Source organism: Vidua chalybeata, chromosome 15 (genome assembly GCF_026979565.1).
Source record: "Vidua chalybeata isolate OUT-0048 chromosome 15, bVidCha1 merged haplotype, whole genome shotgun sequence".
Taxonomy (NCBI): Eukaryota; Metazoa; Chordata; class Aves; order Passeriformes; family Viduidae; genus Vidua; species Vidua chalybeata.
Genome location: NC_071544.1, coordinates 11,004,906 through 11,032,782, shown reverse-complemented (window position 1 = coordinate 11,032,782; position 27,877 = coordinate 11,004,906). Strand labels below are relative to the sequence as shown.

General features: G+C 38.2%; 1 protein-coding gene across 13 annotated transcripts; it reads left to right on the top strand.

Moving 5' to 3' along the window:
* The first annotated feature begins 109 nt into the window (after positions 1-109).
* On the top strand, positions 110-26,405 carry MAPK9 (mitogen-activated protein kinase 9). Of its 13 annotated transcripts, none has more exons than XM_053957052.1 (12): positions 110-186; positions 3,996-4,170; positions 8,049-8,178; positions 9,254-9,312; positions 10,211-10,349; positions 10,557-10,722; positions 11,974-12,045; positions 15,863-16,045; positions 16,558-16,682; positions 17,190-17,253; positions 18,736-18,807; positions 19,535-26,405. In XM_053957052.1, the coding sequence occupies exons 2-12, from the start codon at positions 4,049-4,051 to the stop codon at positions 19,675-19,677; spliced, it is 1,275 nt and encodes a 424-aa protein (XP_053813027.1). In that variant the 5' UTR covers positions 110-186; positions 3,996-4,048; the 3' UTR covers positions 19,678-26,405. The 13 variants fall into 13 exon arrangements, with proteins under 13 accessions (XP_053813027.1, XP_053813029.1, XP_053813026.1 ...); XM_053957054.1 differs by lacking the exon at positions 110-186 and adding an exon at positions 549-622; XM_053957051.1 differs by lacking the exon at positions 110-186 and adding an exon at positions 549-785.
* Positions 26,406-27,877: the final 1,472 nt, after the last annotated feature.

Here is a 27,877-nt window from a genome sequence, read left to right as displayed (position 1 = left end):
CCTCCCTTAATTAGCGGCCAGCGAGTCCCGCCCCCAAGCCCGATTGGCTGAGCTCCTCCGACGCGGGCTGCGATTGGCTGGGGCGGCTGTCAGTCAGGGGCGGCGCCGTGCGGAGCACCGGGAGGCCATTGTGGCTGGGGCAGCGGGAGGTGGCGGCCGGGGCCGGTCCCGCCGCGTCCGACCCAGGTGAGGGGGCGGCCGCGAGGGGCGTGCTGGGGCGGCCGGGCTGGAGCCGGGGCGGGACGAGCGCTGGGCCGGACGGAGAGCTCGGCTCGTCCCGCGGTGCGGGCAGAGCCGGGGCACCCCGCGGGCCGCTGCCCGGGCCCGGCCGCGCCGGAGGGACGCGGGGGAGCGGCAGGGCCGGGCCTTTCCTCCTCCGGCCGACCCCCCGCCTTCCCCGTGCCGCAGTGCCGGCCCCGCGGAGCCGCCTGTGCTCGTCCTGCTGCCCTGTCGCTCCGTGCCGGCCCCGCCGGTGCCCGATTGCGGCCGGCCCGCGCTGGCGGCCCCGGAGCCCCGTCCCGGGAGGGCGGCAGGACCGAGCGCTGCGGGTCCCGCTGCGGCCGCGGCGAGCCCGGGCTCTCTGGAGCCGAAGCGATTTCTTAGCAGAACTTTTAGGGAAGATGTGAGAAGACTCTTCTTGCTCGCTTCTTACATGAACAGCGAAATTGCTTGCAGCACATGCATGTTTAAACTTTTTCTCTCTTTACACCGGCTTGCCCTGGCAGAGTTCTGAGATCCTTTCAGTGTTTGCGTCTGTATGTAATAGCTGAATGAGGCTGTAACAGGTAGTGGTGAAATTCGTTTGGTCAGAAAAAGGTCTACTTTCCAAGAGTTTCCAGTTGCAAACTACCTCGAAATTGCTGTAATCCTTCGGGGTTACCCAGATAGTGCTTTTGTTACACTTTGGTTCTAAAGGTTGTCAGTAGAGGAGTGAGGTGTAGCTCACTGTGATTTTGTACTTTGTCTATTTCGTTTTGATATATACTGCTGTAAAGATTAAAAAAACCCCTTGATATTATTGGATGATAGCCCTTAAAAGGGCACACCTGAATTAGAAATGCTTTTGCAAAGGTGAATAAGAGAATGGGGGGAGATTTTCTGCACAGAATTCCCATATGTTTTCATAAATACGTGTGTGTGTGTATATCTATTCACTGCTAATATTGTCAGCAATAGAATTTTAGCTTAAGGCTTAAAAATCTAGCCAAGCTTCGTGTTGTTCTTGTGTTTTGTTGTCAGTGTGACCTTTTTATAACCAAAACAACCCTGGGAATGTGTTCCCAGTCTTTTCATAAGCTTTGACTTGAAGATATCCAGAGTACAAATCTGGTTAATAATAAGTTGCCATTTTAATAAATATATTTTAGAGAACTGACTGTTTAATGCAGGATGTATTCTCTAGTGCAGTTGCTTTCAGCTTCTAAAAAATTCTCACTGGAATTGTGTATAAGCCTACTACTGGCAGGTTTGGTGTGTTGGTTATTTTTCTAGTAGGAGAATAACAGGTAAATACTAAGAAACTTATTTGACAGATATATTTCTTACTTGCACAACAGGAAATCTGTTTTTGCTTAGGGCTCTTGGTGAATGGATTGGCTGAAGTCCTGTGAACAGCTACAATCCCATGGCACCTAATTTTACATTAGTGTTATGTCTGAAGTAATGTATGTCCTGATGCGTTCAAGCAACTTGAAGCCCAAGTGAATGTAAAGACTCATGGAGAGCTGTACACAGAGGATTGCAAATTTGTTGAAATACATAAAACTTGTGTGTTCTGATACCCCATTTCTCTCTTTGGGGCTTTTCTAAAGAGCTTATGCTCATCTCCAAGTGATTTTTGAAAGGTGGCTTTGTGCAGACAATGATTCTTAAAGGGAGGGGTTTTTCAGGATCAGGATAATTTTGTTTTCCCATATTTCTTTATCCCTGTTACAGAAAAGTGTTTCATTAACTCCTGAAGAAGTACAGCACTGATCTTGTGTAGCTAACAAGTTGATATCCTTTAACTTGATACCTCATTTATGCAAAATCTGTACTTTTTTTGTTTTGTTTCTACGTCCTTGCAGAGGAGGATCTTGACCTTCCAGCTGTACCTTTCTTACAATATTGAAGATTCAGTGAAAATACCATAGGTGCTCAGGAGCTGTTCATCAAAACACTTGGTACCTCAGAGTGCATAGCTTTGGAGTAATGAAAAGGGTTGGAAAGAAGAGTGGGATGTACCAGGAAAGTCTGGGAGCTGCCCTTGAGGCATCCTGTGGTCTCATATTAGTGCTAGCTGGCCATGGAGCTGCATCTGACTGCCTCTAATATTATTGTGTAGGAGATTGTGTTTTCTTCCTTCTTCTCCCTGTGACAGAGCAGAAAGTTGGTAGCCCACGTTTTCCCTTTGCTGATCCTTTCTCCTCTGCTTTTTTTCTAAAGCTTCTAAGAGGAAATGACTCTAAATTGCTGCTGGATATGACCCAGTTGAATGTCTGCCTCTTAAAATGCTGCATAGATTTTGAGAAACTAGAAGGTAAAAGGGACTCTAGACATTCTTGAGAATCTCTTAAGACTATTACAGTTTGGTTTGAACTCAGTCTTTATTAGGACTTGGAGGTCTTCCACCTGTTTTACTGGAGATTCCTTGAGTTCATCAGCTGACTTAAAACATGGAAAAGATGCTGCTCCCTCCTACATGCACTGAGGAAGACAGAAATCCAAATTCTAATTCTTGAAGCAACCAAAAGTTATTTATGTGGCTTTGTGCCCTTCTAGGGTGGATGTCTGGGTTGCCTTCGAGGCTTTTCTGTTTTGCATTGGCTCACAGATACTCGGTGGGGCCTGTGAAGAGAGAGACGAGCTGTTCTTTCAGTAACCAAAGCAGACAGCACAGAGCACAGCTGCTCTGGGGGAAGGGGCTGCTTGCATTTCCTGTTTTAAGGAACAAGTTTCAAGTGATTTGCCTGTGCAAATCACTCTGGGATCTAATGGCACTATCTGTCATAGTGAATGTGAAATTATGAAGGGGAGAATTTGTTAGAGAGCTCTTCAGTAATTACTGGGGTAATTTACTTGTAAAGTATGAAAGAGGGATGGACACCCAGGAAAACTGTTAGTCTGTGCTCTTGTTACTGTAGCACTTCAGAGCTAAAGAGGTTTAGTCCATTACTGTGCTCTCTGATGTAATTACTTACCTCTTATTCATTCTTGACAGATTAATTTAACTTATTCTCTATTGTGGCAGGAAAGCCTCTTCTAAACTGTAGCACAAAAGTCTTATTCTGTAGTACTACAAGGACTACAAAGTCTTATTCTATAGTACTACAAGGACACTGACTGATAGTGCAGGGTGTTGTGGTGTGTATAAAATGGGAAGGAGAATGTGTTGCCATAGGTCTGGATCAGGGAAGGGTTGCCTGGCAGAGCCCTCCTGAACAAAGCTGATGGGGATGTTGGAGAAATTGCAGCAGCCACAGGGATTTGGGGGGCAGTTTTGTTTTAAACTTGTTTTGCTGTTTTAATCAAGTCTTTTATTAAAACCCCGTTTCCTTCTGTCCATGGACTCCGTGGATGTCTGTTGTCACTTTTATCTGTGTTCTCAGTGTTTGAATAACATACTTCTCAATTTTTTTTTTCTGTAATACAGAAATTAGTACAATCCTAGCACATAGCAGTGGTTCTAAGTTATGGAGTAGCCTTCCAGGAGTAGAGAGTTGTATTTGGGTGGTTTTGTTTTTAGAGTTGTTTACTTTGATGCTTTTTGTTTGAGGGATTAGAGTAGGAACACACATTCCCTTTAAGCTGTGAAAGCTGTAATTGCTGTCTGTCTGCAAGTATATTTCATTAGCAGTGGTAATGCACAAAACTGAAAGAGTGTTTGTTTATGAATGAATGTTTAATGGTGTGCTGTTAAAAAATTCATATGTATTAAAATATGTATAATATTTCCCATCTTGTCTGCCTGAAATTAGTGAGATACTGAACATTTGTTTTCTTTATTTTTCTTTAAGATCTTGAAAACTTTGCCAGGTCCCTGAGAGAGAAAACTACATGACACTACACCATGACTGACAGTAAATGTGATAGTCAGTTTTACAGTGTTCAAGTTGCAGATTCAACATTCACTGTGCTAAAACGTTACCAGCAATTGAAGCCCATAGGATCAGGGGCACAGGGCATTGTTTGGTAAGTAATAAATACTTTATTTAAATATGAAAAGCTATAAATATAAAGCAAAGTTTGCATGTATTTCTGATAGAGGTACCAAAACATAAAACACTGATAATAAATTCTCTTGGTACAGGGTTATGGACTAAATAAATTCTAAACCAATTGCTTGCTATAGTTCATGTGCAAACTTATCTTTTGTTCTGTTTTTAGGGAAAATTAATATTTGGATAACTGCATAAATTAGAATGGTCAACAAATTTCTTCCTTTCTCATTTATCACTTTTTCTGTTTCTAGTTCTCCCATTGCCCTTGTAGTTGTGATATTGCAGTGTAAGGTATGACAATGGAGAGAGATTCTGGGTTTTACTCGTTTCTTCATCATGGCCCCCTTTCTTCCCCCTCTTTTATTCCCAATCACTCCTGTCCATTTCTAGGAGCCATCAATGCAGTGCCTTGCCATTAACTGGCAGGATGAGGCAAATCAGTGTCATTGTCACTCCATGGATTAACCAGAAAGGGATGCTGTGTGAGGGGCTGGGCTGGCCGGCTCTCCCTTGGTGTGTCACCCCAGCTTTGTGTCCAGCCTCCACTGGCCCAGGACGTGGGAGTCTTTAGGCTGATCCTGAACCTTAGTCTCTTGTATGGCACCACACCTCTGGGCCAGCTAAAGGTAAACACTTTCAAATGTTTTTTAGACTGCAGCAATCCATTCTGCATAATTTAGTGCCAGCCCATATTTTGTTGGGCAAAACTTACTTGGTAACAGCAGAAATGTTTATTGATATGGGTTTTCATTCCATAAACAGGGGAGCAAACAGATGTACTCAGGGACTCTGTGATACTGACTTCATCACAGCACATGGTGGGCTGTTCGTGCTCTGAATCCAGCCTGCAGTTTGTCTTCATCTATAAAATCTGCAGAATAAGTGTGATGACTCATGTACTGTGAACAACTCCTTAGCAGCACCTGCCCATGTCTTCTTGGCCTTTTCATAACCATAATGAGTTATATAAGTAGGGAAAGAGTGCATTTCTGTGAGACCATGCATTTATTTTAAAAATTTTTATCTACCCCTCTTTCCCTGCTGATTGGTGACAAACAGTCAAAATGAGAAGACCATATTTGATTCTTCTTCAGTGGGTTGAGTGATGAGGAGGGTCCTAGATCTTGATCATTAGGATTTGGGAAAGATGTAGTATAGTACTGACATTTTCCAGGTGTTGGTGTTCTCAGAGTTATGCTTGGCTGAGATGGCATGCAGGAATCTCAGTGCTTCAAAGTGTGTCTCCTTTCACTAGAAGCAGAGCATTTTTAAGCCAAATTACTTGGACTGGATCTCTGCTTCAGAATGAAATGCAGGTAGTGGTAAGGTCATCGTGTTGGGAGGAAGAAGCAATGATTTGATTTATTGACTTGTTTTGAAACTACTTGATTTATGGAACAGCAGAGTGAAACATTGCATGAATTTTCATCTTCCTGTGAAATGGCTCAAGTTGAACAAGGTGCAACATCTTAGTTTCTCCTGAAATCTTTATGCAAGGGAAAGATACATTTTGCTTCCTAGTTTTTTGTAGAAAACTCAGTGTAAGATGAATGCTATCCTGCTATGTTTGGCTGAAAAAATTGTCAAGACATTAGGGTAACACACAGATGTGATGGCTTTTTTATCATCCCATGTTTAATATAAAAAAATAGGAAAAGTTTTTCTGGAGTTTTCTGTCTGGATTTAATTTATTCTATGAGGCATTCTTAATACCACCTGTGTCACTTTAGCTAGGAGAGGTCTAAATTTGTGGTTTTTTTCTCATGATGTTAATGGGAAACTCCACTGGTATTGTTCCATGTAATTTTAACTTTGATATTAAAATGTAGGAAAATAAGTAGTTTTAAAAATATATACTTAGGGAAAATGGTAAACGAGAGCTCGAGGAAGATGAAAAAGTAACTCAGTTTTTATGTAGAGGATATTTCTAGCTCACACTGAACACAGGCCAGGAGAGAAACTGGGTATACCTTTTGTATTTTATGTACAAAGTACACATATGTAACTTACTGCACTTCTTTGTTCCTAAGTATTAATACATCTGAAGTCTGATAATCTATTTTGGGCTGAATCAAAATAACTTTTGTCTTTAACTTCCTGACATCTTTTTTTTTTTCCTTGTTGTCCTTAATTTCCTGAATTTTCTAGTCAATCTCCAAAATAAGAAATTTAGGTGGAGTTCTTAATATATGCTTAGACTGAGGCTTGTCATACATCTGATTTGTCAGATCACGGAGGGACACTTCCCCTAAAATTATTCCTCAGTCTGCTGCTGTCCTATGATTTACAGCTAATTCATGCAGACCCTGTTGGTTACTGATTTGATACCAATTCACAGGTATAGTCATTAACATGTGGAAGTCATTAACCATTAAAGGCATTAACATAAAAAAATTAATTTACATGTAACATCTTTTGGGTGAATACTGAAATATCAGTGCTTTCATGTTTGGGAGGAAAACAATTTCTCCAACTGTCTGGCCAGTTGCTTTCCTCCCACTCTGTGTTTCCTTTTGCACAGGCATAAAGGGTTTAAATCAGAGACTTACTGTAACATTCAGTAATGACTCGTGCACTTCACAGAAGTAAGCTGAAATAAATGGTAGCAAGTCTTTAGTGTAAGTGGCACGTTGGTTCTAATTGGGAGGCATGTCCCAAGAAAACACATCTCCTGGGTAAGCCCTGCTTTGTGGTGATGTTGCTTTTTTCCAGGAGGGAAAACAGTGACTTTATTCTAGGAAACTTGATCTCTAGGAAACTCAATAATTTGAGTATTGTTGTACTCACAGGGAAGCTGTACTTTTTATTAGAATACTGTAGTGTGATGGCCCTTTTAAGTCTGGTGTCACATATAACTTGATGAGATAGGAAAGGAGCTCACAAAGAGCTTAAATGTGCTTGGAAAAAATGTGAATGAGAATTCTTTCCTACCCTATGAAAGTAACATTAAATGGAAATAGGGTAATGTGGGAATCCTTATTTAAAACTGAAACTGTTTAAAGACTGGAACTCCTGAGTAGCATGAGCTAGGCATTCACATGTATTTTGCCAAATAGTCTGTGTTACTAATGAAGACTATTCCCACTTTAGTCTTGTTTTGTTTATACAGATACTTCAGCTTTAGACTCTTTCAGCTATTAAAGTAAGTGTAACTTTGACCTCAAACTGCAGAGGGAAGGAAGAAACACAAGTGAAAAACAGGGTAAATTTAATGGTCATGATCACTTTTAAACTCTTGTATTCCTTCCTTCAGTCTAAGTTTTCCTTATTTCTCAATTCAATACATTTTTTTCCATCCAGCAGATGATGAATGTAATTTTCTGCTAGGCACTACATTTTTTTATCATTGCAAACTATCTACGTACAGGAGAATATTGATCCCCGCAGAAGGGATCATGGGGACATGGTTGTGACTCTCCTTTAGCTAAGAGAAGTTTCTACTGTAAATACTAAATTGTCAGTCAGCAAAAGTGTCCAAAAAATATTCCAAATATACAGATTAGGCAGCTGCAATGCTTCTTGTTTTTAAACAAGCCTAAAATATTTTTAGATCTTGCAATTTCGGGTGTGAGTCTCGAGTCAGCAGTTTCAAGTCTAAAGACAAAAAGGAGAGCAGGAAGACCTCTGATGAATGTCAGTGCTTCTGTTTGACTTACTTGTATTTATTAAAGATTGTGTAGTTTTTAAAGGATGTTTCTTTTCTGAATTAAAATTAGGTGTAGTACCAACAGGCTAGCGGATATACTTTGTCTTAAATCTTGATTTCTTTCCTTCCTCACTTCTGCCTCCCTTTTGCCCCCTCCTCTCCCTCAGACAGACTTCAACTTGTTTGTCTTTGAACACTTCTAGTGCTGCATTTGATACAGTGCTTGGAATCAATGTTGCTGTGAAGAAGCTGAGTCGTCCTTTTCAGAACCAAACCCACGCCAAAAGGGCCTACAGAGAGCTCGTTCTTTTAAAGTGTGTCAATCACAAAAATGTGAGTCGGGCTTTGTGTTGCTCTCCTTACTCTGCCTTATCTAAAAAGCTCAGGATTTGCTCTCTTACTTGCTGTTAGTAACCATAGGAATGGAAATAGTGATGGGCTGGAAAGATTTGCTGTGGGCAATGCTGTTCTCCACAATGTATGGCTCAGTTTTTGGGTGAGCTGCTTGGGGTCTGAAGTACCAAGGGGTGGAGGTTTCTGTTGCCATCGGTGTCAGCGTTAGAGACCAGGCCTTGCTTTGTTGCATTTGCCCTTTTTAAGCCACGTGCAGCAAAGCCTTTTTGACACTGGGGTGGTTTGTGGGTTTGACCATTGTAACTTCACATTTAAATCTTCTGAGCTTAGGCAAGATTTTTATTAAATACAGTGTTTAACTGCTGAGATTTTCAGGGGTGCAGCACTGTCTACAAAATTTAAATGCTGTGGACAATACTTGTAAATTTTGAAATCTTTAAACTCTCTAAAGTGAGCCATGATGTCAATACGTCATTGTTCAAATACAAGAATATCAGGTTTATGTGATTGCTGTGTGCTGGTAGCCTTTCAGGGTTGTTTTTCACGTAAGCTTTTGGTGAGGCCCAGATGTAGCAGAATAAAAGCAAGGTGGTTATTAAAGATGGCAGTAGAGCAATTTTAGCAGTTCTGGAAATAGTACATCATAATCTAAGTTTAATGGGATGGTGTGGGGCACCTCTGTGCACGTGTTGTTGGACAGCCTTGGTTAAAATTCCTTGCACAGCATGTGATTTAAAATAAGATATTATTATTTATGGGGGAAAATGGGATGTATTTCAGACACTAGGGAGGGAGCTAGAAGGTGTCATATAACTTAAAAAAAAAAGATTTTGTCCTGTCTTGGTTTCCTTGGCACACATGCTGCAGTTTGGAACTATTTCTGAATTGGCAGTTTTTCAGCATATGTGAATTAAGTGCAGCCAAGTAACATTCAAATTGTGTATATAGTAACAGTGTGCACTTTATTTTGCATAGTAACTTCTGCAGTAGTGTTAGGAGTTTTATATGAATTAAAGCAGAATTTTCTTCTAATGTTTTGTTTTTTATTTTATAGATTATTAGTTTATTAAATGTATTTACACCACAGAAGTCACTAGAAGAATTTCAAGATGTGTAAGTACTAGATTTCTTTTCATTTTCTCTGACAAATGCTGGCCTGAGCACTAGAGATGGATTTCCAGTATCCTACAGACTTCATGCTTTGAAAATCAAGAGTAGCTAAAAGCTGGAATGGGCAGTGAAAAAGGGATATTTACCTTTTGTTCATCAGTCTGCCATACTTTGCTTGCACATGCATCTGGTTTGTGTGCATGGTCCTTCAGCTCCATGGATCACCTCAGGATAGTAACTTGGTTTGGATAACGTGAGAGCAATTTTTTACTGTACCAGTCACATCAGCACAACAATATTTTGGCCTCAATTCAGAACTGAATGTGTTTCTTTTTTATTCAAGCATTATCAATTGGTCTAGGAAGGATTCATGGCCGTTTGGCTGGTGGGATATCCCTAGGTTCCAGTGAGTGTGCTGTTGTGGTTTGTGGATGGGCTGCTTGGGTAAATGAGGGAGTGTTTGTGTCTGAAGAGGGTAAGTAGATGACAACTGAAAATTATTTTATGATTCTTAGTTTTCACTGTGGTTATCCTAATTTTCCTATTATTTAGAGTAAAATACAGCGAAAGAGAGCATTTATGTTGCAATATCTGCAATCTCTACATCAACTTCACTCAATCTTAGTTTTTCATGATGCAGAAAGACAGAATTATTCTCTGTATTAGTGTTGATAAAACTAGTGGAATTTTAATATTTTGTAATGGAATATTGAACACTTAATTTTTAATAGATACAGATAATTTTTCTTTGTAACTGTGATCATGCATGGGGTTTTTTTATCATTGGTTTTTTGACACTTAGGTTAGTAAAACGATTTTTCTTAAATATCTTATATGCTAAACGTAAACCTATGAAAAATAAGACTTGAGTTTTCTTAATACTTTGTTTTTTGTGCTTTAGATATTTGGTTATGGAGCTGATGGATGCAAATTTGTGCCAGGTTATTCATATGGAATTGGATCATGAAAGAATGTCTTATCTTCTTTACCAAATGCTATGTGGGATCAAGCATCTCCACTCAGCTGGTATCATCCACAGAGTAGGTAGTAGTAGATCATTAACAATACTCTTTGTGAACACGGTTTTTATGAAACAGGGAGGAAGGGAGGGGGTTGTATAAATAAGCAGGGCAGGAAAATGCAGTTGTTAGTAAAGTGAATTTTTGGCTTATCCTGATTGTGGAGGGGGGTGTGTGGGTATTATTCTGTATGTTAATACTTCCTTAACTGGAGTAATTTCTTGTTAGGATTTGAAACCCAGCAACATAGTAGTAAAATCAGATTGCACACTAAAAATCCTTGATTTTGGACTGGCAAGAACAGCATGTACTAACTTCATGATGACTCCATATGTAGTAACACGGTACTACAGAGCACCAGAGGTTATCCTGGGAATGGGATACAAAGAGAATGGTAAGCTGCTGGAGTAATGCTTTAAATCTTCTGCCTAAAGTATGTCTCTCTTGGAACATAACTACTTTAAAAAGAGGAGGGAGGGCTGCTTTCCCCCTGTCAAGTTTGTTGTTAAAGTATTCTAATCATGGTATTGGAAATGAAAGTTATTATAGTGTAATTTTTTTGTTGAAAATATAATAGTTTTCGGTATGCTTTTCTTCATTTAATATTTACTACTCCCTCTCCCCTGGTATAGTTATATCTTCTCATATATTCACCATTATCTTTTTCCCATGTTTTTTATTCTCAGAAAAACTGTTGGGACACTGATGGTGGCTGGTCTTAAAAAATACAAACAAAAAAATCAATATATGAATAATAAACCCTTTAATCACTGTAGTTTTATTCTGAAACATCTTCTTTTTGCAGTGTATCCCCTTTTGCCTCTCTGATTATTAAAATACATTGCAGATCCCTACCATAAACCATGCCTGATATTTTCTTAAGTCTGCTTGGTGCTCAAAGAGGCTGTGTGTTACATTATTAAAACCAATACAGCTGTAATATATTGAACATTGAGCCAACAAACTCGCTGCCAAGGAATTGTCCTCACATTATTGGGGATTTTACCTGCTGATTTTTACTAGCACAGGACTTGTATGCTCTTTATCACAAGGACTTGTGGATGCCATGGTTTTGAGTACCTGTAATTTTGGGTGTGTAAAAGAAGGGATTTGTGGCATCTTGCTGGGCCCTTGATAATGATAAACCCACTTTATTTAGTGCAGAAGGCAGCTTGTTGTACAGCAAGTGCTGATGTGGATCAGAACTTCAGCAAAGATTGTTCTGGTTGGAACAAAAATAAATTATCTGCAGGACTGTAGGAATACAGTGTGAGCTTTCAAATAAATAACTGTGGTATTTTTAAAAAAATCTCTTTAATCTTTTGTCCTTGTTGCACCTAACATATGATAGTGGATATCTGGTCTGTTGGGTGCATTATGGCAGAAATGGTCCTCCATAAAGTCCTGTTCCCAGGAAGAGATTGTATCCTTCTTCATGGTGGTTTCACAAGTGTAAACACTGACTATGTTTTACAAAACACAAAATTCAGGAACAGTCAGTTGGTGTTGATATGATTGAAAATTCATGTGAGCAGTTTGGTTTTCCATGTTGTTGTGTTTTACTGTAGATGCAGATGGTTATGTTTGTTTTCCTCACATTTGTTCATGATACTCCATAATTTGATCATTTCACTTTTATTTTCAGTTGATATCTGGTCAGTTGGGTGCATCATGGGAGAATTGGTGAAAGGTTGTGTGATATTCCAAGGCACTGATCGTATCCTTCCCTAGTCATCCTTGAGTCCCATTCCACTTCAACAGAAACACAATTATTTAGATCTGTATAGAAGCATAAACAATATTTTTCATAATGTTTTACTAGATCCACTGTACTCTTTGAAATTAGTGTCATTAACCAAGTTGTTGAGCTTTCCATTTTAATTTCTTAATAGACTATATTTCATGTATTTTATAGTGGTTGAATTCAATGTGTTATAAGCTTCAGCTTTTGTAGTTTAAAAGACAGAAACTGCTAGGTTTGAAAAATAGAAAATTACTGCTTTTTTACTCTTGTTCTTTGTAGATAAGTGTTTTAAGCAAAAGCCTACAAAGTTACTTCTTAACTATGCATGGATTTTGCTTATTATTTGTTTGAACAGTAGACTAATTTTTTTTTATTGCACAATTTTTTGAGTTTTAATCAGATTTTTTTCTTATTTATTAGGGCTTGCTGGGCAAAGGTGACCTAATGGCAAGCATACTGCATGAGATCTTTTTTTATTATTATTTAACATAAACAGAAAAACTTTCTGGAGGGTTTTTTTTTTTTTTCCCATTTTATGAAAACTTGATTTTGGACTGACTTCTTCTACAAGAGAGTTGTTCTTCCATTTCTCCTTCCAATATTTTTCACCAAGATTTCATAGAACCATAATCTCAGAATGATTTGGGTTGGAAGGAGCCTTAAAAACCATCTCATTCCAACCCCCCTATACCTTCCACTATCCCAGCTTTTTCAAACCCATCCAGCCTGGCCTGGAACCCTTCCAGGGATGGGGCAGCCCCAGCTTCTCTGGGCAGCCTGTCTTCATAATCGTGCTCCAAGTTTTTGAAGCCAATATAATGTTTTTGCTCATCAGCAAGGAGCAACCACCACTAAAACATCAGGTGCTTGTTCACAGATACTTGTGTATCTTGTAGAGGAGGATTTCCACTTTTAATGCTAAATTTCATGACACTAATCTTCAACAGTTGATCATACATTATTTAGTAGTAAAATGATTAAATGTTAAAGAAGTATATTTTTTTCTACCTTTCTTCCTTTCTATATTTATTGTTTTACCTTTTGAAGCCTTCAGACCAACCTAACACAATTCTTCATGGATGTTATGTGTCTTTCACCTGCATGTTGTTAGCATGGGCTATTTTGATTTATTCATGAATAAATGAAGGAAATTTTGTTCGTGCTTGTTGAATATACAAGTTATCATTTGTGATTCTCTCAGGGCCACTCAAGCTCTACCAGTCTATGTTTCAAGGAGTCTCCTCCCCTGATAGGGAAGGGCATGGCTGTGCTTACAGGGATTTTTGCTTCTTGTAAGAGTTTCAGTTCTCTTTAAAGTGAGATACTGACAATTGTGTGTTGTTGAGGCCTTTCCTGGGTGGTCACTGCGTGGGTCGGGTTGTCACCTTCAGCTGCAGGATTATCTTGGCAGGGTGGTTTATGGGCAGTGCTGCTGTGCATGGCCATGAAGCATTCCTTTTGTTGATTATGTTTGGGGCTTCTTTTTTTTTTGATTCCTTTTTTAAATTTATATTTTAAGATGTCATAATATTTGGGCCTTTAGAGGAGGGAGCTAAGTTCAGGATATTGCCCAACGCTTACCCTTGACTATCTTCAGGAAAATCTGCTCCTAGATTCAGTAATTTGTATTTTCCCAGCTGGTGGATTGGAATTTCTGGGATACTTGCAGCAGTGCTCTGGGTGGAATGAGATGCTCTGTGTTGCCAGGGTGATGGATGCACAGAACCTGCTCCTGACTGTGCTGGGGAGGCCTGAGTTACTGCCAGCTGCTGTTGGAAATGAGAAGTGGAGAAAAACCAGGGAATACAGGCACCTAAGGTGACATAGTGGAAAAGCCTGGCAGCAGCCATGTGTTTTTGGTGTTCTTTCTGCTCATATGGAGAAGAAAACCGATGGCTGACCAATACAAAAAGCATGAGGGGTATTTGTGCTTTCTTGGGAAAAGTCATGCTTTGTTGTGATTGTAGGAAGGACTCTGTTTTCAGCTTCTCTTCTTCCAGAGTCCCCAAAGGCAAATAGACTTGGCACGGATTAAATGCCTGGTTCCTTCTGACCCTGAAGTCTCTAGAATGGGGAGAGTGGCTTTGTGTGAAGCCTGCCAGGTCAGTCACAGAGCTTACTCTGCCTGCTTTAGACTGAAATCCCACTTGGGTTTCTGATAAGAGGCTTATTTTAAGTCTGTCCTATATTGAGAATTTTTTCAACTTTCACCATCTGTAAAGCACTTTGAAACTGAGATACTGTTTTTTGCCTGGTTTTACCTCTAAAGTGGGATGGGTCATTAAGTTTTCTGCCCTTCCCTGCAGTCTTCTGAGGCCTCAATAAACTGGACTCTAATTTGATTTCCTGACTAACCAAGCTGCTGTTTCTTAAAGGAAAAGCATCTCCTTGAATCTAGATTGGTGGAGCTATCACACAAATCAGTTTCTCAGCTAGGAACAAAATTTCCTGTTGTATCTTAATTTTCTCTTTGTCTGTGTTTTGTTTTAGCATGACAGTTAACAATATCAGTTCTGAATTTTGATTTTAATATAGATTTTCCATTGGAATGCATTCAATAAGGAAATAAAATTTTCAATCTTTGTATCAGAAGTCTAAAGTCTTAGCATGGAGCAGTGACTATTCATATATTCATAATTGTATTATTGACACACTAACTGAAATGGAAGCACCTCAGTGGTTTTTAAATACATCTTAATTCAAAGTACAGCATATTTGTTGTTTAGTTGCATAGTCTGTCTATGAGAAAGGATAGGTTTAAGTGCTAGGTGGTGAATTCAGCTATGAATTTTTTTGCAAGGTCAATGGATAGGCTCTGCTGGAATTGCACATTCTTTTTATCAGGAAAACTGGCAAGTGTAGATCTGAGTTGTCTTAAATGTTAGGAATATTAATGCTGTGTCTCCTGAGTGTGATAAATGGGCTTTGTTTCCCTAGCTGGGCTGGTTCAGAGCAGGCTCTGGTATCTCTGTAACAAGTGTCACCGTGGCTGGGGAAAATGCCTTCACTTGAGAGGGGGAGAAGGGACAGTCCTGAAGAAACATGAGGCCAAATTTCAATCTGTGACTTGTAAATACTATTCTTATAAAATATTTAAATTTTGAATTTTAATAACAGAGCTGTCTGTGAATATGACGGTTGATACACTTAAACAAAAGAACCTGCTACAGAACCTTCTGGAATATGGATTTCCTGTTCAAAACCCTGGATCTTTAATGAAGTTGAAAAATAAATCAACCCCTCCCAAACACCAACCAAAAAGAGCCCCCATCCAACTACACCCCTGCAAAATGCTCCAACTCAAAGTTTCATTTCCTTAGGAGAGAGGCACAAAGCTCCTTACTTCGGGTGGGATGCATTTGTGCTTTAGGGTTTTTTGTGTATTTTTCTCTACTTTCAAGAATCTTCAGTGTTCCTGATGTTACATTGCACTTCAGAAGATTACACAGCAGCCTTTCTTTTCTGACCTTAGAGTTATTCTGCTATGGATACAACTACCAAATAAAGCTTCTTTTGGATTCTAGAAAAATATTATAATTAGAAAAAGATACTTAAGCATAATGCATTGTGCAGCACTTCCAGCCTGTCCTTCAGAATACACTGACACAAAAATAAGACTCAGATTTTGTAGCTTTTTGCATGGCAGCTCAGAATACTGCTGATGCTACAGTCAAGTTCATCTTTGTGTCCTCTGTTCAAGTTCCTGCTAACTTCTCAGATTTTTAAGTGGTATTTTTTTAGAGTGCAGACTTCAAATTCTTCAGCTGATTTTCCTAAAGATATGGTGCAGATATTGATCAATGGAATAAAGTTATTGAACAATTAGGAACACCATCAGCAGACTTCATGAAGAAACTGCAGCCTACAGTGAGGAATTATGTAGAAAACAGGCCAAAATATCCTGGTATTAAGTTTGAAGAGCTCTTCCCAGACTGGATATTTCCATCAGAATCTGATCGGGACAAGTTAAAAAGTAAGGCGAGTTTTTTCTCTCTTTTTTCCCAATGAAGTTAATTTAAAATGTCTGCAGCACACTTAATTTAAAGCCTAATAAAAATATTTATTGCAGTAGGTGTCAACATTAAAAGCTGCATACCTTCTGTTTCTTTCATTTATGACAAATTCTCAGATCTTAGTAGTAGTTACTAAATACTCTTTCTCTGTCCCAGGATTCTGTTTAATTCTCTTAATTTTAATCCATTAAATAATGTCTGTCATTTAGTGTTCTCCAAAAGTAATACTTTTTATTGAGATTATTGCTGATCATCTTGTTCTAAGTGCATACAGCTCATGTGGGTTATACTTTATCTTCAGATAATTACTGAGAAAATAAAACCAAAACCAACAATCTGCCTTATTATATTTTATAGAACAGAAGTGCAAACTTCCAGTGCATGTCCTGTGTTTCCAGTATTTATTTCCTGTGTCAGACATTAAACTCTACAGCTCTTTTACATGTGTGTTCTTTTCACCTTTACTTTCTAGCCAGCCAAGCTAGAGATTTATTGTCAAAAATGCTTGTAGTAGACCCAGACAAGAGAATTTCTGTAGATGAAGCCTTACGTCATCCTTATATTACTGTCTGGTATGATCCAGCTGAAGCAGAAGCTGTAAGTTTGCAATTAAAATAAATTTTTAAGATTGCAATTCTATAACTCTAAAAATAGCTTTAATTTTAGTCAAGAGCATGCTTTGAACTCGCTGGCTAGCAGGAGTCACACAGGAAGCCTTCAGATGAGCATTAGGGGCAGAATCACCTGAAGGACAGCTGCTGGTGGGGAGCTGATATACTGAAAGTGGTTGTTTATATTTCATTTTATTTACAGAAAGAGGTGCCTATTTGGTGGCAATCCTTGGCTTTTTGAAACAGAGTCTTTCTCTAAGGCCCTGTAAAGCCTTACAATGAATTTCATTTTGGTTGATGCTTTTAAACAGCCTTTCAGTGTGAGGCAGATTCTGGAGTTGTAAAATGAATGTGTCTTTGAAGTATAGGGAATAAACTGCCAAAATGAAGGTAAAAAATGCTAAAACAGTTGCCATTTTTAGATTTTTTTTAGTTAAGATTGGGTGTGTTAACCTGATATAGTAGGCACTATAGACTTTTCTTTTCTTTGTAGCCTCCACCTCAAATCTATGATGCACAATTGGAAGAAAGAGAACATGCAATTGAAGAATGGAAAGGTAAGGAGTGAGCATGACAAATTACATTTATTGTAGGATCTTGTGTTATTAGGGAGTGGCTGCAGTGTGTGCTGGGCTGTGTAACAGACTTATTGCACATAAGCACTACTGCCTGTGGCAACAGGAAAAGAAATCAGTGATGGAAACATGTTGTGTGTGCAGTGAATACATACCTAGGTGTGTGAATGCTCATATATACATGGAACATTCTGAAGTCTGTTCTACAAAATGCTGCATTTTTCTTTTTTTCTTCCCTTTTTGTTCTTAAGTGCTTGTAATCTATAGAGCTTTTTCCTTGATAGAGAGTTCTCTGAAAAAGAAACATGCCTATTCTCAGTGTGCATTGTTTAAGCCATATCTCTTGACAATATTTACTAGTTCATTTGTTCTAGAAATCTTAAATAGCAGGAGAGTCCTTTGGTGTAGTTTTTTTTTTCCTTATCTCATTGCTTATTTATTGACCAAATAGATTGAACTGTTGACTTAAACAAAAGAATAAACAGCACTGTGGTATTAAAATCAATTTCACCTTACAGTTTTAGTCAAAACCATTGAATGGTGAGGCAGTTAAAATTTTAACATCTGCCATCACAGACCAAGGGTAATAGGCATCTTTTATGACTACTTTGAAAGCTGCTTGCTTTTGTAAAACAGCATTATAAACTTCAGATATTGATTCTGGCTGATCTATACATATGTTGTCCTTAGGGCATGCCTGCACAGGTAGGTAGGCTTCAAATCATCTTTGATTACTGCAAGGTGGAAAAGTAAAATGGATCCACTAAATGTAATTGAATGCATTTGTAAACTCAGAATTGAAGAGTCCTTAATCTATATAGATATTGTTATCTAAGTTACATTAAGACTATGGGTACACACACAAGCTTCTGTGATTTAAGTTACAGCTCTGGATTTTTCTGGGTGTTGTTCAGGTGACTGTATCCTTAATTGTCCTTGACTAGTAAATGAGGGTTTTCATACAATATTTTAACTGTTTAACCTTCTTCAAAATATCCAGACTTTCCTCAGTGCACCCATGAAGATGGTTCTTCAAGAATAAAAATTTGTGTATAATTTTGTTATCAAAGTAAAATTTCCAGTCAGGTTTACATAAAATCAGATTTTGAATCCAAATCTGATTTAAAATATTTTTAAAAGTTAATATTAGTGCATTGTAGGTATACATAAAATTTTGGGGGTGAGATATTTGTTATTTTTAAGTGGACAGCTATGCTATTTATATAATATGTTGATTTTGGTACAGTCCTTATGTCTTTCTGTGATGCTTGAGAAAATCTGTGTAATTTTCTTATCATTGCTGTAGGCAAGATGGCAAATGAATACCTCTACAGTTCTACTTCCAGACTTATCCTTAACCATTTCCTTGTACCTTGATACAAATGTGAATTATTTACAAATCCTCTGTGATCTTATAGTGCTTTTCTGTCTCTTTTTTCTTTTGTCCCACTGTTCTCTTGTAAGAATTAATATACAAAGAAGTTATGGATTGGGAAGAAAGGAGCAAGAATGGTGTGGTAAAAGATCAGCCCTCAGGTTAGTCATTGTTTCAGTAGTTCTGTAACTGTCACATGTAGTGCTGTGATTGAAGAAATCTCCTCAGTAGTCCAGGTAGGCAAATCTTTTGTTATTTGGGACTCTTGAGACTGATCTGCCTTTGGAGATCCATGTGCTCTGCTTTTTAATTGTTCTGAACTTGGTCTTGCATGTCCCACACCCTGAGCTGCCTTGTCCCTAAAGGGCTCAGTCATCAAATGAAATTATCAGCACCAGTTAGCTCACCTGGAGCTCAGGTAACTTTGTGCTGAGTGCTGTTCTGAGGCTCAGCATGAACCCCTTTCCTCAGGGTTAAACAGCTTTAGGGCTCCCTTAGGGTATTTAACAGTGCTAAGTGTTTGTGCCCATGATTGAATCCTTGTGTTTGCTGCTGTTCTCACAGCTCAGTAATCAGAATATTGTACTGTCTTTTATTAACTATATCTGTTAGATTTCTTGACACTCAAGTCAGTATTCACACTATGCATTATTAGTCTTTTCTTCCTTTCCTCCACAGAGAGGGAGAAAAATAAAAATCTCTTAAAAGGTCACCTTGGCTTTTGAATGCTAGGGCCCTTAGTGCTTGCTTTTCTCCTTTTTTATTAATTCCTTTATTTTCTAAGGATTTCTGTGGGGAAAGTGCTGCTCACAGTCCAGAAGAGTGGTTATTTGTGACTGTAATATTGTCTTGCCTCAGATTTTATTATGTTTGGTTTTCTTAGCACAGATGCAGCAGTGAATAGCAACACCAGTCCTTCCCAGTCATCATCTATCAATGACATTTCATCCATGTCAACAGAGCAAACATTGGCCTCAGACACAGACAGCAGCCTGGATGCCTTGACAGGACCCCTCGAAGGATGTCGATGATCAGCCGTGATCGCAGACTTGACTTTGGAAAAGAACTCTAGTTTCCATTGGGCCTGAATTGCTTGTACGTTAATGGAACCAAGTAGAAAAACTCCATGTTCTGCATGTTCTGCTAAAGTAATGCCTGTTGTTTTTTTTACTCAGTTGTTATGAAATTGCCTGCTTAATGTTGTAGAATGGAAGCAAATCAATGTCTAAAGATCAAAAAAAAATTTAAATTTAGACACTATTAGAGGCTTTTCTTTGTTTCAGCCTATTTCAGGTGAGCAGTTATAATAGACTTTTAGCCAATAACTCCTCTTAAGTGGCTTCATCAATCTCCAGTCCCAGCTGGCAGGCTTCTGTGACACAGTGGTTGTTTACATTTAGTACAGTATTGCTCATCAGTAGGTTTTTTGAATGTATAGTCCCTATGGAGTTTGTTTTACTGTGTGACTGTGGCAGTTTGATTTATTTAATGACTGGAGTGTTGTGTGTAAGTGTGAGCTCACATGTGGAATGCTCTCAGTACTGTGTTTAAAGGGCAATTTTTCTTCCACATAGCACTTTTTTTTCTTTTAATCAAACCCTTTCTATCTTCACTTTTCAGTAATTCTCTCTTCTACAAGAAGAGATAAACATGAAGTTTAAAGCATAAAACCATTACTTTATATTTCACCTGAGTGTCTTTTTCAGTCTTTTAAATGTGGACAGAAGACACAGTGGCTTAAATGAATCTTGAGGAAGGATGAGTGACTTTTCTGTGAAGCAGTGCCTGTTTAGAAGAGGAGAGTGTGCTAAAATGTTCTGTATTTTCTAGCTTGTGATACTCATCCTTTAACAAAGATAAATAGAAGTTTTATCTGTGATGCTCTTCATTCACTGCAAGCTCGGGTAAAAGGAGAGATGACTTGGAGATACTTGCAGCCTCAAAAAGCTGCATAAATATTTTCCATTTTTAATGGGGCCATTCGATCTAGTGAGTAATTAAAGAAATAAAAGTACAGTAGTTCTGAGTCACTTGTAAATTAAGCATTTAGGTAACAGAGCTTAGCTCTATTCTCACCTTAGGAAAGTCTGTTTGTAGTGAGAAGAAAGACATGTTTAATACAAATTTTCTAAATACAGTGTCAGACAAGAGGAGGAGGTTATTTGCTCTTTCCATACAGATTTATCAATACATTTTTCAGAATCAGATAATACAAAATTGCCTGTTACATTGCACAATCTGTGGAATTAGAAAATGCATTTGCAGTAGGGTAGGGCTTAAATTGCTTTGTAACACACACTTGTGCCTTTGTGCACGTTCACTTTGGAGTGTACAGGTGTGAAATTTGCTACAGGATCTCATGTGTGCATGTGTGTGACTGACCTATAGAACTGTAAGAGTAATAGACATATACAAGATGAGGTAAATCACCACTTTCTTAAAGGCACTATATTTAGCTGTTGATCAGATACTCTTGTCTTGAATATATAAATAGAACCTGTAAAAAAACCCAGAGAGCCACTGCATTACTGACATACTTCTCATGTAAAACACAGTTGTCCATTGTTCCAGGCCTTATGACTCTAAAGGCAGCACTTTCTCCTTATGCAAATGTTGCTTTTATAGTAAAATTTCACCCCTTTTTTATAGCTTAATTTGCTGTAGTAAAAATACCAAGATTTTAGTGTCCCAGAAGATTTTTAAAAATTAACATTAACTACTTTGTTAATTTCAGAATTGTATTCTGGCATATCTGATTTTTTAAATTCTCTTAAATTGAACTGCAAGATACTTGGGGCTTGTGTTTTTTCTTATTGTTTGGTTTTCAACCTATGGATAGCTTACTTTTTTATCTTTGGATACTGACAGTATATGTGAACTATTTTTTGTGCATTCTTGTCACTGGAAAAACAGTTTAAAATACCTGTTTAGCGTATAGCAAAAAATACACTTTGGTGTTCTTTTGCTTTTTTAGTCCATTTTATTTTTGTAAGTTAAAATAGCTGAATTCACCTATTCGCAATGGCCAATTAGTGATTCATTATGGAAGTCATCTGCTAAATTTCATTTTTCAAGACTTCTAAATTTTTCAGCTGAAGTTGCACTATGCTATGTTCTTTTTAACAGTTTCTGCTTTAGAAGACTTGAAGATTTATTTTTTTTCCCTATGTGATTTGGATACTCATAGAGTTTAATTTTTGAACTTGGGCTGCTCAGCACAACAGAAGGTTGGACCAGATGACTTCCAGGTCTATTCCAACCTAAATAATTCTGTGATTCAAATTGTCTTTTAATGTTTTTAACAAAACTGTCCTGTCTTCATGACTTGAACTGGTGTCTGTCCTTCTCCTAGTACATACTGTTAGCTTGAACATACACTCTTGGAACAAGAAAAGAAACCCTAACCTTGAGATTAAATGAGTTTATTTGTAAATCTTCTAGGAAAAGCTGTCTCATACCTAATTATTTTTATGTCTCTTTGCTACGGCATACATTGAAGCTTAATTACAGAATGCCTTCAGAGCATGCATGAGATGCCTGTGAATATTGTGGATTTTGACTCCAGTTTAATTCAAAACCATAGTGCAAATGCACATATGCAGACAATACCCACCAAACCCAGCCAGGTGCATGCTGCAGTTCCCAGGCTATCCCAGTGTGCTCATGTGGGCCCTCAATGCACTGCATGCAGCTTCTCCCCATGTCACTGCTCCTGACTGCAGGGGAAATTCAGTGTCAGGTTTGTGACATGGTTGTCATTGCCACGAGAACCTCCTCGCTGGTGGAAAACAAAATCCAATGTAACTTGACAGGGGTTTAAAAATTAAGAGAGTTTGGTGTGCAATATAATCACTTTTATTCCTAATACTAAAATTATGTATGTAAAGTGATGCAATTGACCGTGTTTTTGCACTTTGGCATTTATAAATATTTATATGCATTTAAAGATTAAGAATATTTGTGTGTATACATATATACTAAGAAAACAGCTCAGTTTTGTAAACATGAATGTTACTTTCCTTTGAGAGACTTTGTATAGTCTTAACACTACTGCAGCATACATAGACAATTTATGAACTATGACTAAAATAAATAGTGGTCAATGTAGATACAATCTGTAATCTTAACTGCTCACCTGAAAAAGAAAGGGATCTTTGGCTGTCAATAGATACTTTACCAAAAACTTGTTAAACATCTGAACACTGAGTAGCTGAATGGCATTGCAGAAATGGAGTATGTTTTAAACAGTTCATTTCATCTGTGCTCATATCATTTTTCCTCAAAAAAGCCTTTAGAAATAGAAGCTTGGCATTTTGCAATCTGGGTAATCAGCCTGTAAGTGTACTTTGAGGAAATACTGTGATATGACAAGTCTAGGTCTTTATGGAAAAAGACAAGAAACGAATGTCAAAATTAAGGCTTTGTCTGCACGGATCATACAAACTAAACTAGTCTTAGGACTGGAAACTACAGTTTGCAAACAGCCTTTGAAGTGTTGTAACGTTTCCAGCAAGGGCTTGCATTTTCTTGTCGAAACAATGAAAAACTCAACCTTGACTAGAAATTAACTAGTTGGTTGGAGAGTTTTAAAAGCTGTTAGGAACCAGAGGGCTCTTGAAAGAGGTTTTGTCTTTTTTTAAATCCTAACAGAGCATATGTGTTTATTCCAAATCAATTAAAAGAAAAAAAATTATTCCATATGTTTAATTTTTCTTTCTTAAAGGAAGGACCTTAAATGCTAAATTGCTTTCCTTAAAATTAGAATTTTATGAATGAAGTAGGGTTTAGCTATTCCAAGCACAGCTGATGTACGGAGTCTCCAAGGACGCGGTGGGTGAGCCTTGTGTTGTCACAAGGGCCACCCTCCAGCTGGGAGGTCACAGCTCCAGGTGCACACAGACCTTTGTGGTCCTTGGGGAGCGTGGCTTCAGCCTTGCAGCAGCACAGAGTGTTTGGGGTAAGTGCTGAGCTGCATTTGTCTGCATGTTCTACATGTGTCATATGGATTCTAGCAGGGCTGGATGCTAAACCTAGTGAGGTCATATTCTGGGAACCAGATTCTTTCCTGGGATGTATGTTGTGTCATTCCTGCTCAAAACTGGTTTTGATCCAGGGACACCTGCATCCAGATGCAGAATTTGGACTTGAGTTCTATAATGAATCTAGTGATTTCTTCGCTTTTCCAGAGTGTCTTGAATTATTTTTTTTATGTGTTGAAATATGACAAAAAAAGTGTATTCTGGTTCATTATTTTACATATTTTAGATTGTCTTTTACATGAGTGATGTTCTAAAAGCTTCTTACACAAGCTGTCAAATCAATTTTGGTTTTTGCCCACTCTGCATGCTAAAATAATGTCTGGGGCTAAAATAATGTTTTAAGTAAACCATCTTTTCTCATGTTAGATTTGGAGGAAATTGGAGAGAGAACGATTTTTTTCTGTTTGTGTTTTATAAAATGGTTATTTTTGCAGCTAAAATTTCAGTTGTTTGATTTCAATCCCACAGTGTTGCTTTGTGGATATGAATTTCCTGGGTCCGCTATTTCAAATGTGTATAACAAGTCCGGTATAAAATTAAACTAATAAAATGCACTCTTCTGCAATTTGTTATTGAAAACATGGCAAATCATTTTGGTCCAAGAATTCAAAACAAAATAGAGAAAATACATTTAACTATTTAAGTTTATTCAGTGATGCTGCTGCTTATTTTTTTAAAAGGTGCTTGCAGTTTTGCACAAAATAAATCAACTTTATTAATTGCTGGGTTTGAAGCACTTTAGGATTCTTCTAAATACAACCATATATGGTGTGAAAAGGAATGACATAACATGCTTAATGTGTTTAAATTTTGGTTTTAGCCTTTGCTATTCCGACAGATTTGATCAGCATGTTTCTTTAAACCTGTTTTCAGAGATTAGGAATCAGAAACCTTTTGGGGGCTGAAATTTAACACATGATAAGAGAATCATTTGAGAAATACCTTCTGAGTGGGTGACTTGATTGGCAGTGTGACTACCTGGCCATCTATTAAATAAAGACACAGCAATGTCAGTTCCTGTAGCAAGGGCAGCTTGCTGTGAGCACTGGGATTCTTTTTTTAAACAAAAAAACTTTTCTTAACTCTTGGCTATGCATCATGAAGGTGCACGTGCTGTGGTGAGGCCAGGACAGCCGCTTTGTGGGACTCCCCTGCAGCAGATGCTCTGTGACTGCCACGGGGAGACAGTCCCTGCTCTGCAGTGCTCCAAACTCCAAACCCCTGGTATTTGTGGGGTGTGCTGGAGCAAGCCCTGTGTTTCTTTCCCTGGTGGGCAGTAGCTCAGCACTCCACAGGCTCCTTAGGATAACAAAAGCAGAGGAGGAAGGAGTCGGGTGCAAGAGTGTTTGGTGCTGGCTGCCTGAAGCAGAGATTGTTTGTTGCTGATCACAGAGCTCCTTATACCCCTGAGCATGTGCTCTTGTCTTGTCTTCTAATGGGAAAAACCTTTTTTTGAAAACCCAAGTGTGTCACATTTTCTATGAATTCAGATGCTTAAATTGGTGCTAATTTTTTAAAAGAAAATGTAACAGATGGTTAGCACTGTATTTGTCTGTTTTTGATACCTATATTTTCTTAACTGGTAGCAAGCCAAACTTTATAAAATGACTAATGTGCATTTTCAGCTTCATCAGATTCCCAAATTTTCCTAAAGTAAATTGTTTAAACTTCCATGGTAGCTACTGCTTCTTTGGAGCCATTGCTTTCAGGTGTTTTATACACTAATCAAATGAACACAATTAGAACAGACAGCAATACCTAACTATCCCTTCCTGTAAATCACAACGTGGTTCCCCAGGTGGTTTTAGCAGTTTAAGATGCCTAATTAAGAGCAAATTAGAGATACCTGTGTGCAGTAAACTCAGTCTATTGAAGCCTTACCTGGTTGTTATGGTAATTTATACAAATCTTCATCTATTTTAAAGAGGGAATAAGAAGCAGAAATAATTAACTGTTTTCATACAAATTAAATGTAAATTCCAGAAAATATATTATTTAATATATTATAGAACATGGGCTACTAAGGAGTGTAAGAGGCTCATTAAGTGATTAGTTATGAAATCCAGTTTTATCCAATGACTCAAACCCCCTCCAAAATGTAGTTCTTTGAGAATTTCTTTTGAATGCCTTCAAGTTTAACTCCCCTCAGAACCAATTTTTGGTTTGGTCTCCTCTTTCCCACCTTCTGTTTACCAAATGTCACCAAAAGTAGCATCAAGCCCTATCCACTTGTTACAGTGTTCTGGTTTTATGGCCTTAACATTAGTTCTAGTCTGGTCTATAATTTCAGAAGGAAGATGTGCTTTGAAGTCTAACTATAGATACATGTGGCCTCTTCTGCCTATGGAATTAGGCTTTGATTGTCATATCTCATTCTCAGTGCTTGTGCAATAGGAACATATTCCTCTCTATGCAGTGGCTATTTTGTCTGATGCTGGACTTTGGTTTCAGGATGACTAGAAAGTTTTTTTGGGTTTGTTTGTTTTGTTTTTGTTTTTTTTTTATGGACAGCAGTCATGCTTCATTGTTTTTTTGGACTGATACTCTTTAGGAAGTTAGAATTTCATAAGGAAAACTGTCAATAACTAGTTCTGTAGTTCTAGTTAAAGCCTTGTTCTGAAGCTTTTTGGTTGTTTGTTTTTTTTTCTTTCCAAAAACGTTATTGTAAAACAGTACTAAAGCCACTGTAAAATTACAAATAAATATGTATACATAAAAGATTTGAGCAGTCTGTCTTATTTATTGTATTTTTTTCTTACTTATTTACTTATATTTTACTTACTTACTTGGTTCTTCCTATGTTGAAGTAGAATGTTTTATGTAACCAATGATATATGTTTGTATAGATTACTTCTTTCAAAACATGAAGTTTCAATTACCACTTTAGCTTCCACTTAATGGAAACGTAGGTGTTGGCATGAAAAATGAATGAATAAAACTTAAATTGATTGCAGCATCTTTTTCCTGAACAACTGGAACACATTTGGACACGTTAACAGCACTTGGTTTTACTACCAAGTGTGTTTTGAAACTTATTTGGGTGGGGGGGGGGGGTTGTTGTTGTTTAAATGGCAGAAGCTTGAAAAAAAACAGTTCCACTATGCTTCTTTTGAGGATGATCTGAGTATTTTTGCAAAGACAGTGATGAGGTTTCCAGGCACTTTGCAGAGCTGTCTGCTCTGACTCCAGGGAATGGGAACTAAAACTGAACTGCTGCTTTGATCTACTGGATTTAATGAAGGGTTTCTGATATTAAAGGGAGCATTAACAGCTGCCTTCCCACATCCAGGGCAGGGGCTCTCAGCCAGCTTTTGGTGTTGTGAAAGCTTCACCTGGAACAGTCTGAAATTATTTTTACAGCAATGTTTCTTTCTTGTGTGGAGAAGGTGGAAGTTTTACCTCTTCTTTACAAGGCTTTGCAACAGAGTATCTGGATAAAGCAGGGATGCCCAGGACATCCCAAAACATCCAAACATCCCTGTATTAGATGATGGGATGTTTTTCAGGGTGCCGTTTGAGCTACAAGGAAGATCTAATCCATTAAATACACACCAACAGCAACAAAAAAATTAAGCAGGATGATGATATGTGAGCAGGGAAGTGCTTTGCAAAGCATTATCTAAGAACATTCCTCACTTACGCAATACCTTTTCTTTATATTTCCTGCAAGTTCTTGATGCTGGCAGGACAGTTTTTAAAAGTAAGGAGGGAGTGATGTGATTAAACAAGCCTCAAATATTTTTGGAGGAAAATGGGACTAAGGAATCTGATTTTTCTCATAACATCTAAAAAAGTGAATGCAAATGCTGGAATTCAAATGAAAACGCTGCTCATTTGTGATTGCTTGGTGTGAAGGTGGCAATGAAACAAGCTCTTGTTCAGCGATGCACACGCATGAGCGCATGGAAGGTGTTGGTCAGGAGGCACAAAGGGTTCTACATCTTCCTTTGCTCTCTCTGCATTTCTCATCCCCATCTCCCCCAGCCTGTACCACTTAGGCTGCTGTCCCAGTTTCCAAAGCATCCCCTGAAACTCCAACTGCAGTGCTCTGTTCTGCTCCAGGCCAGTAGAAACATAGATGCTGTAAAGCACAAGATTAATTTCCCTCTTAGAAAAGCTCTAATCTTTTAAAGTTAGCCTTTTTAAACATATGTTCCCATAAGTACAAGTATTGGCACCCCCAATACGTTTC